Source organism: Capsicum annuum, chromosome 5, assembly GCF_002878395.1.
Source record: "Capsicum annuum cultivar UCD-10X-F1 chromosome 5, UCD10Xv1.1, whole genome shotgun sequence".
NCBI classification, from domain to species: Eukaryota; Viridiplantae; Streptophyta; class Magnoliopsida; order Solanales; family Solanaceae; genus Capsicum; species Capsicum annuum.
The window spans coordinates 213062088-213071942 of NC_061115.1; the positions used below are offsets into that span (position 1 = coordinate 213062088).

General features: G+C 37.2%; 1 protein-coding gene across 1 annotated transcript; it reads left to right on the plus strand.

Moving 5' to 3' along the window:
- The first annotated feature begins 2232 nt into the window (after nt 1-2232).
- Nucleotides 2233-2871, plus strand: LOC107872124. The gene has a single exon (XM_016718914.1). The coding sequence runs from the start codon at nt 2233-2235 to the stop codon at nt 2869-2871; it is 639 nt and encodes a 212-aa protein (XP_016574400.1).
- The last annotated feature ends 6984 nt before the right edge of the window (nt 2872-9855 follow it).

The following is a 9855-nucleotide window of genomic DNA, read 5'->3' on the forward strand; positions in this document are numbered from 1 at the left end:
ATATGTCATCTATTTAATTTATTTTTTTTTAAATATGAATGTGAAAAAGTTAAGCATTTTGCAACCTCTTCTTATGAAATAATGATGATAATTAATGGATATTATTTAAATATATATATATTTTTATATAGACATATTTAAAATTTACTATACGTATGATATTATTGATGATTATCCTAATTATTTTATTTTTATACTTAATATATTTCTTACAAGATATAATTATGCGGTATTTGAGTATGTTTATTGTAAAAGAGTAATTTTACAAGAGTGTGGCGCTATAGTGAATGTCTCTACTATTATAGGTAGAATGTTGTTATTAAAAAAAGTAAAATATAATATGAAAATAGGTTTCGACGAAAATCATGTCGTTATAGTGAGATTTTATTATAACGAATAATTGTTATAACTGTATTTCGTGTTAATTTTCTTCTCCCCCTTCCCCCACCCCATAACTCTCGATCTCTTGCATCTTTGCTCCCCATATTTTTTCTTTTTAGTTTCTCATTCAATATTTGACACCTGTAATAGAGCCCAACTAGGTCGAATTCATGTCGCGTAGGTCTCATTTGGGGGAAACACTCACTACCAGAGATTTTTTTATACTCAACACTTGAACTTAAGACCTCTGATTAAGAAAAAAACAACATCATCCATTGCATCACATCCCTCGATGAAGCTACCCCATTCCCTTCGAGTTAATTCCTCAAAATGTCATTGAACTTGTGTAAACATCTCACTAAAGTAACTTTTATTTCTTTTAGGACAATATTGTCACTGAACTATGCACTTATTTCCATTATAAGGTAAAACTAAGAAATTGTTAAGGATAAGTTTGGAGAACCACAAGGAAAGTGAAATTAGATGTAATTACATAGTCCAATTCTCAATTAGGAATAGAGAATTAGGTGCAATTACGTGATGTAATTACAAAGTTACACTTTATTTCTTTTTTTAATTTTAATTTCTTTTTCTGTTCTTTTATTTTTTATTTCTATTATTTTAATTACTTTTTTATTTTTATTTTTTTCATTTTACATTATTTATCTTTCATCTCTTTTCTTCTTATTTTCCAACCTTTATTTCTTATGATTCAATATAATTACTCGTATTTTTTTCTTCATTCAGCGCATTATTGCATTTTTATTCTAGTGTTTGAATTAAAGTAGTATTTCATTATTGAATGAGATGACTTATGTGTTTTTCCTTTCTTTTCAATTATTTACTCGTTGGAATTTTATATAAGAGTATTGTATTTTTTTTTCTTGAATTTTCAATTTGTGTTTTGTTTTATGTTTCAATTTATTTGTTTTAGGGGTCGTTTGGTTTGAAAATGGTTATCCCGGGATAACTAATACCCACTGTGGTAGCAAGCCCCGCTGTGTCTGTTGGTATGACTGCGGAACAACATAGGGAAGACGAGGAGCGTGATCAAGACATGGATCATTTGAAGACGCAGATGGATTTACTAACCAAGTATTTACTATCAGGCAAGACTGAGAAAGTGAAGGTTGTGGGATCTCAAGGTAGAGTTGATTATGACTCAGAAGAAGAGGCGAACTATGTAAATAATCAGGGGGTTTCTGAGGCAATAGCTAAGGGAATCAAAGTCGAAATTATTATGACAAGCCTGGTTATAAAGATACGAAGCAAGGGAATTGGAGGAGAAATAATGATAGGAGCGGGCTATATGTCCCTCCTGGAAATCGTGAAGCTGCTGCAACAAGTTCTGAAAAGATGTCCATGGAGGACATGATGGCTAAATTGTTGAAAGGAGTTGAGGCAACTAATGCCGGTGTGACTACTATGAAGAGTGACCTATCTTCCATGAGTCAGTTTGTGAACTCACACTCAACTTCTATCAAACAGTTGTAGCAGTAAATGAGCCAACCCTCCACAACACTGAATCAAAGGAAAAACAGTACCTTACCAGGTGATATGGTTCAAAATCTACAAAATGATGGCTCATGCATGGTGATTACCACTAGGAGTGGTAAGATATTACCTGGCCCTTCTGTGGGAAAAGGTGGAGTTGAAGATATGATTGAAGTTGATGATGAACGTGAAGAAAGTTGTCCAGTGGAGTCTGAGAAGATGGATAGTCCTGCTGATGCTTTGGAAAAAGGAAAAGTGAAGGAGTAAGAGGCTGTGGTTCCCACTATCCCAAAACCACCACCACCCTTTCCTCAACGATTGGAGAAGAAAGCTGATGATACAAAATTTAGAAAATTCATGGCAATGCTGAAGCAGCTGACCGTGAATGTGCCCTTGGTGGAGGCACTTGAGAAAATGCCAGGATACACTAAGTTTATAAAGGACCTTGTGACGAAGAAAAGAGCGGTGAGCTATAAACCGGTGGAAAATCTCTACCACTATAGTGCCATTTCTACAATATCCTTAGTGCAAAAGAAGCCCGATCCCGGAGCATTCACCATCCCTTGTACTATCGGGTCGCTTGATTTTGCGAAATCCTTATGCGATCTCGGAGCAATTATTAACTTGATGCCACTGGCTGTTTATAAGAAGTTGGGTTTGGGGGATCCTACCCCCACAAATATGCGGTTGGTAATGGCGGACAGGTCTGTGAAGCAGCCAGTGAAAATATTACATGATGTATTGGTAAAGGTTGCCGACTTTATATTTTCTGTCAACTTTGTAGTCCTTGACTGTGATGTGGACTTTGAAGTGCCCATTACTTTAGGTAGACCATTCTTAGCAACTGGGAGAGTGATAGTTGACATAGAGCTGAATGAGCTCAAGTTTAGGCTCAATGAAAAAGAAGCAAAATTTGAAATGCACCCATCCATGACACAGCAAAAGGAGATGAGTGTTTTCTTAATTGTGGATATGTTCTATGAGGATGGGAAATAGGTATCAATAAGGTGTCTTGACGAATTATGAGTAGTCAAGACGACCGAGTCGTGCCGCGACACTAAATCAGGCACTATTGGGAGCCAACCTAAAATTTTTATGTTTATCACAAGCTGTTTTTATTTATTTAGATGGTAAGTATGATGAACTAATAAGGTATGTAGGGGTCGAGGTATAGTTGATGTAGTAATTTAAGTGATCATGACGACATATGTGACAAGCTATCACAATTGTGATAAGCCGTCAGATTTGTTGTCAGAGAAATTAGATCTAAGGTATGTTCTGTTAAGGCTGATGACATTTGTGACGGGCTATCACACTTGTGATAAGACGTCATAAGTGTCGTCAGAAAACCCAAAATAAGCTATCAAGAAATTCTGGGCCCAGTTAAAGGAATCTGACCCGGCCCAAAAGCAAATCTTTTCACCTTCCCGCTTTTCTTTTTCTTTTCTTTAGTTTATTTATTTCCATTTTTAGTTTATTCTCTTGCCTTTTTGAATTAGTTCTTAGTAAGACAAGAAATTTTCCTTTTCTTTTTGCTCGATTGAAGTTAAGTTCAAACACAAAGTGCTCTTTCTCCTTCATCTTTTCATCTGCGACCCTACTTAAGAAGCTAAGTCGCCTAACATGTATGCTCTAAGTTACTCTCTTCTTCTCATTAGGTAGTAGTGAGGCTGATGTACACCTTGGTTTTCAAAGAGATTGAGTCAAGTTTAGCTTGCCATTGGGGTAAGAAATTGAAACTAGGGTTTACAGTTATGCATCGAGCACAAAAAGTTAAAATCATAATTCAAGAATGTAATTCCATGTTTTGTGAGAAGAATTGGGAAGGATGATTATGTTAAAAATGAGCTAAAGATCATATTCTAAGCTTACGACATGCCTGATAAGTTATCACAATCATGACAACTTATCAAACATGTCGTCACAAGTTTGAAAAAGTTGATCGATTCTGATTGAGGTTGACGACATGTCTGATAAGTTATCATAAATGTGACAGCTTATCAGATCATGTCATCACCAGTTGATAAAATTGTGTTGGTTCTATTTAAGGCTGACGACATGTCTGATAAGTAATCACAAATGTGACAACTTATCAGACCATGTCGTCACAACTTTAATCTGAAGCACTAATAAACCACTTTCGAGGGATGTGGAACTTCAATGACTGAACTTCTTGTATTATGTGATCTTGGGTACTGAATAATTGTTTTCTTCTGCTACAGATTTTATAATGGCACCCAAGGGAAAAAGATCCAACCTATCAAAGAAGGTGACTAAAGGGAGTATGCCTCGAAGACTCTTTGATGAGTCTGATTATGAAGATGAAGAGCCACAGCTCCTAAGGCGAAGAAAGAAAAAGAGTCCAAAAATACCTTCACCACCCCCACAAGCTGAGGAAGTGAGTGAAGAAAGTGAATCTAAGGAACCATCAACATCCAAACATACATCTTCGGAGCAGAGAACTTCTGAACAACATGATTCGGAGCAACCTGATTCAGACAAACCATATTTTGAGCAACCCAATTTTGAGGAACCATCATCTGGGTCCCCTTCTTCTGAACAACAGGTTGATGAAGATTCTTCGATTCGGGGAAATCTAATCAAATGTAAGAACCTTGGTGTTCGATAAAGCGCTAGATGGCAAATTCTTGGGGCAAAGAAGATTTTCTATGATGGGCTTCTCAGAACTCAAAAGAAAATCTGTTAAAAGGCCAATTTTTAAAGAAACGAGAATCATTTCTACTGGGTTGAGTAGATATACTTCAATGGAGTAGGCATTTCGAGACTACGACTTGGCATGGATTACAAAAGAAGGTGATTCATTTTGCCCTGCACTAGTTCGAGAGTTCTATGCGAACTACCAGGCTACCTTGGAGAAGATGTGTAAGTAAGGGGAAAAAGTAGCAGATCAACCCTTGTTGGAGAAAGTTCTGGTCAGGAGTGTACTGGTAGATCTCTCAAAAAGAAACATCAACAGATTCCTTCATGGTCCTGACTTCACTCCTCAGGCCACTTCACCAACATTCTACTCTCGGTTAAAGGATAGTGACAAACAACGTCCTTGGTTATCCAACCTCATTGCTGAAGGAGAACCAGAATGGTTGACCAACCCGAATGAAATAATATTCAAGGCCTCCCTGACTCAAGAGGCAAGGTTCTAGTGGGGTATAATACGCACCTGGTTGATGCCCACGGCTGGAGATAATATTCTTGGTGATGATAGAATAGTGTTAGTCGCGAGCCTCGTGGCTAAGCTTCACTTAAACTTTGGGGAAATCATTGCTGAAGAGATAAAGATTCGGGTATCAAGTCCCAACACTGCATATCCATTCCCATATATGATTACAAAGTTGTGTGAGACGGCTAATGTGCCTGGGGTTGCAGGCATAGACCAAGATATTCTAGCCAGGAAGACCCACAACCCCATCAGGTACGATGAAAATTAGCCTAGGCTTATGCTAGGCAAGGGAATAGGGGTTGACGTAGAATCGGTAAGGGTTGCTAAAGTGCAACCAGCTGTCATTGGCACTGACTCCGCACCTAATATGGAGGTGCAAGATTCTGAAGCTGTACAACCAACATCCTCTGCAAGAGCAGATTTAGTGCTTAAGAATGAAACAAACCTTTTAGCTGCTGTTTTACAACATAATTTGCCTTCAACCAACTTAATTTCAGGAGAGTGGCAAAACAAGCAAAGTGGTACGAGGCACATTTGCAAATTTTTGCCAAGTAATTTGCCTCTGCTACGGATAAGAGAATTAAGGTAGCACTTGAACTCTTCCAGACTTTGGCTCGTCAGATTGATGAGTTGGAGAATTATTTCAATGCATGATTAAGAGAAATGTTGGTCCCAGATCTTGCACTATTTAGAGCAACACTGGACAAGGTAAAAGATGATGTTGGAGTATTGTAGCAGCACCAACTTATGGTGTCTATAGATCCAGTTGCTGATGAGTCTGAGGATGAAGTTCCTTTGACCTTAATGGGGAACCAGTGGAGTAGAGGAAAGAAAAGAGTGATACGAAAGACAAGGGTAAAAGGAAAAGAGCTAACAGTGAGGATGAAAGAAAAGTAGAAAAGATGGCAAGAAGGAAGATGGAAAAAATAGAAATGAAAAGGGCGATGAGAGCATCCAAGGCAGAAGTAGGGAGAAGAGAGAAAGAGCTACGAGCTAGGGTTATAGGGGAATCAGCTAGTGGACTCCCTCCAGAGGCTGTGTCATCCCAACAACGAGCTACTGATATGAGTATTCCAGTGGAAGACACCGCTATAGGGTCAGAGACCCATGATTCCCGTGCTTGAGCTACTTCAGGTATACCCTAACCCTTAGTTCATTTTCTCTTTACATGTACATTGAGAACAACACATGATCTTAAGTTGAGGGTGTAGGGTGATTTGTTGTAAAATGTTGTAGTTGACTAGGAGAAATACAGGCACCTTAGGCAGTTAACATATTTTTATTGATTTTTGAACACCTCTCTAATGGTCTTTTTTATAACTGTGTGATATGTATTTATGTGTGACCACTATTCATCTTGTAATGGAATTAGTACTAGTGACATGATAACCATTGCTAAATAATTGCATGAACCGAATAGGTAGTAGCTTGTGATGTACCTGTGTGCCATGTGCGTGTGAGATATTACTTAGTTTCCTTTGTATGTTAAATTCAGAACTTGCCCGATTAGCCTTGCCTTGGTTGTAGGACAAGGGTTAGGAAAGAATCATAGGCCATTTCGAGATTAGTCCACTTCTAGCCTAAATTACCTTTCCTATATGAATGATATCCATTGATCCTATTTTTTAGCCTAAATGCCTATTCTTTTATGATACCTATCACCTTCCCATTTGTATCACAATGAACCTGTGTTGGCCCTGGTCTTTCTTGGATAATGTGCACTTTGACTTAGGCAAATAGCCTAAGTTGAGGGTGGCTACCATAGGGGTTTGTGATGTAAAATAAGTATGAAGAGAGTTAGAATAAAAGAAAAGAATAAAAAGCTTGGTGCGGTGGAAAAAGAATAAGAAAAGAAAAGTTATGAAAAAAAAGAAATGATTGTCAAAAAAACCGCACCCATCCAGAGTATGTGTGATCAAGAAAGGAGAGAATTAGGTAAAGGTAAATAAGTGAGACCCCAAAAGTTAGTGTAGTGCCAAGGAGGCTTAGTCACTTTAAATATCATCGAGTACCATACCAGCCCTTAGCCTACGTTATAAGCCAAAGAAAAATACCTTTAGTGATCCTAGCTTACCTATCTGAAAACCTTGGTAATGAAAATAAGGGCAAGCTTATGGTATTTGGCATACATTGACTGGAATATATTTTTTAGAGTGAGTGTCTATTGATTGTCCCCACAATTACATATGTTATTTCTTATATGAGTGAGATGGGACTTCTTTGTTGTAAGGGCACACTGGTTATATTTCTAGTTGCTAACTTGTTTGGTAGTGTAATATTGGTACATGCATAGTTGTTGTTGCTAAGTTGATTTCATAGCTTGATTCCTTTGTGTTGCTGATGTGTGAGCAGATGCTAACACATTTGAGGCTTTTAGCTGAGAATAATTGCAAAGTTTTAAGCAACTTTTGTCATTTTTGATTGTTTTCTCTTTGATAATGCAGGAAAGTCATGATGCAAGAAAACTAAAGACAATAAGAGAAAAAGAAGTGAATTTAGAACAAGTGGCCATGAAAGTGTAGTTGATGACTTGTTTGATAAGTCATCAAATTTGTGCTAAGTTATCAGAGTCATCGTTAGCTGTAAACAGTGTGAGGAAGTTGGAGCAGAAGTGTGGCGACATCTCTGATAAGTGGTCACAATTCTAATAAGCCGTTGAGAATGTCGCCAGCCTAAGGCATTACATGAGATTTGAAGTGAAGAAGTGACCACATTGTCTGATATGTTGTTAAAGCCCTGATAAGTCATCAAAGTCATCGTCAGCCTTTGGCAGTGTATGAGATTCAGCTGGAAGAAAGACGACAACCTGTGATAGGTCGTTAGAGTAGTGATAAATCGTCCGGCTCATCGTCAAGCTTAGGCAGTGCTTGAGAACTTGAAGTAAAGAAGCGATGACAATTCTGATAAGTCGTCACATATTTGATAAGACGTCAGGCTTTATTTTCAGCTGAAGACAGAACTTGTTCAAATGTGTAGAGGAGCTGACGACATTCTTAATAAGGCATCAGACTCCTGATAAGCTGTCATACACGTCGTCGTCTGTTTGAGAAAATACTGTGATCTGTGATGTGATTTTGTTTCCATAATTAGGATGAAGTATTTAAAGCATATGTTAGGGTTTTCTAATAAAAAGGGGCGAAACGGCTGGAACTTAGGGGAAAGGGAGTTTACTTTTCTTTTTGGCTCTCAAAACTTGGAATTCAATTTTCAACTCTTTGATTTGGTTATGGGAATTTTCTCTTGAACTTAGAAGAGAATCAACTTCAGACTTCATCTTTTGTAAGTTTAATTACTTTGAATGATGATTACAATTGTTGTTATCTCTTTCTTTCTCATGTGGAACTAAAACCCACAACTAGGGTTGTGGGATCTATAATTATTCCCTCATGGATTTAGTAGTTGGTTATAGTTTGAGTGATTGTGGGAACATCTTGATAATTCTTTTGTATTAATTATTTTCTGTTGGTTGCAAACAATAGATCTCGCCTTGTGTTGATTTGCTTGAACTGAGACATAAACTAAAGGTAGCGAATTATCAACAAGGATTTGGGAAGGTTAAGCTCCCATCTAATGATTAATGTTGTAACAAGATTGATCAACTTGAGATAAAATCAGTATGAATAGAATGATTTTCTAAGTTCGAGAGAATTAGGGAGTTCAACATCTAAGTAGATTGAGAAACACTTAGATGGACTTTCGAAACTGATAATTTGGTGTTTCCCACAAGTCATGAGAATCCAGTACTACAACTATTATTCCATGGAGGATTACTAATAATAGTGATCACAACTCTAGTTTCTCTATATCATTGATTTGAAATATTGCAGTTTAAGCTTTGAGTTCTAAGGCGAATTGAAGTGTTAATAATATTTGTTTGATCATTAAAAACCCTCATTTTATCTTTTCGAATCATTTGTTTGAATTTAACTTATAGCTATAGTTTTAAATTAGTTTAATCACCACTCACATTGTTCCTCGTGGATTCGACCCCGACTCTAAAGTTGGGTAAATATATTGACGATGAATGCCTTGCACTAAATTGACGTCTAAGTTGAGCGTTATCATTTGCATTATTACTTTTCAGTAATATACACAGTTGAGTTTGAGATGATTGACCTTGGAGATGGTAAATATGTTTTGAGCTAAAATGGATGATTGACTACCGAATGTGCTTTGTATCCTCTTAGTTATGTTTAAGTTGCTTGAGGACAAGCAATTGTTTTAAGTTGAGAGTGTTGATGTGTGAGCTAATGCTAACACATTTGAGGCCTTTAACTAGAAATAATTGTAAATTCTTAAGCAACTTTTGTCGTTTTTGATTGCCTTCTCTTTGATAATGCAGGAAAGTCAAGATACAAGAAAACCAAAGACAATAAGAGCAAAAGAGGTGAATTTGGAACAAGTGTCCATGAAAGTGTAGTTGACGACTTGTCTGATAAGTCATCAAATTTGTGATAAGTTTTCAGAGTCATCGTCAGTTGTAGAGAGTGTGAGGAAGTTGGAGAAGAAGTGTGACGACATCTCTGATAAGTTGTCACAATTCTAATAAGCCGTTGAGAATGCCGTCAGCCTAAGGCAGTACATGAGATTTGAAGTGAAGAAGTGACGACATTGTCTAATATGTCGTTAAAGTCCTGATAAGCCATTAGGAGTTGCCGACAGCCTAAGGTAGAAATCATCAAACTTGGAGGAGGAGCTGACGATAATGTTTGATAAGTCGTCAGACTCCTGATAAGGCGTCACACTTCGTCATCAGCTGTGCAAGAAAAATTTGTATTCTGTGATTTGATTCCAAATTTAGC

Bases quoted from the DNA above. Each gene is read 5' to 3' on its own strand.
- LOC107872124 (XM_016718914.1), top strand. From the start codon at position 2,233: ATGGCAATGCTGAAGCAGCTGACCGTGAATGTGCCCTTGGTGGAGGCA.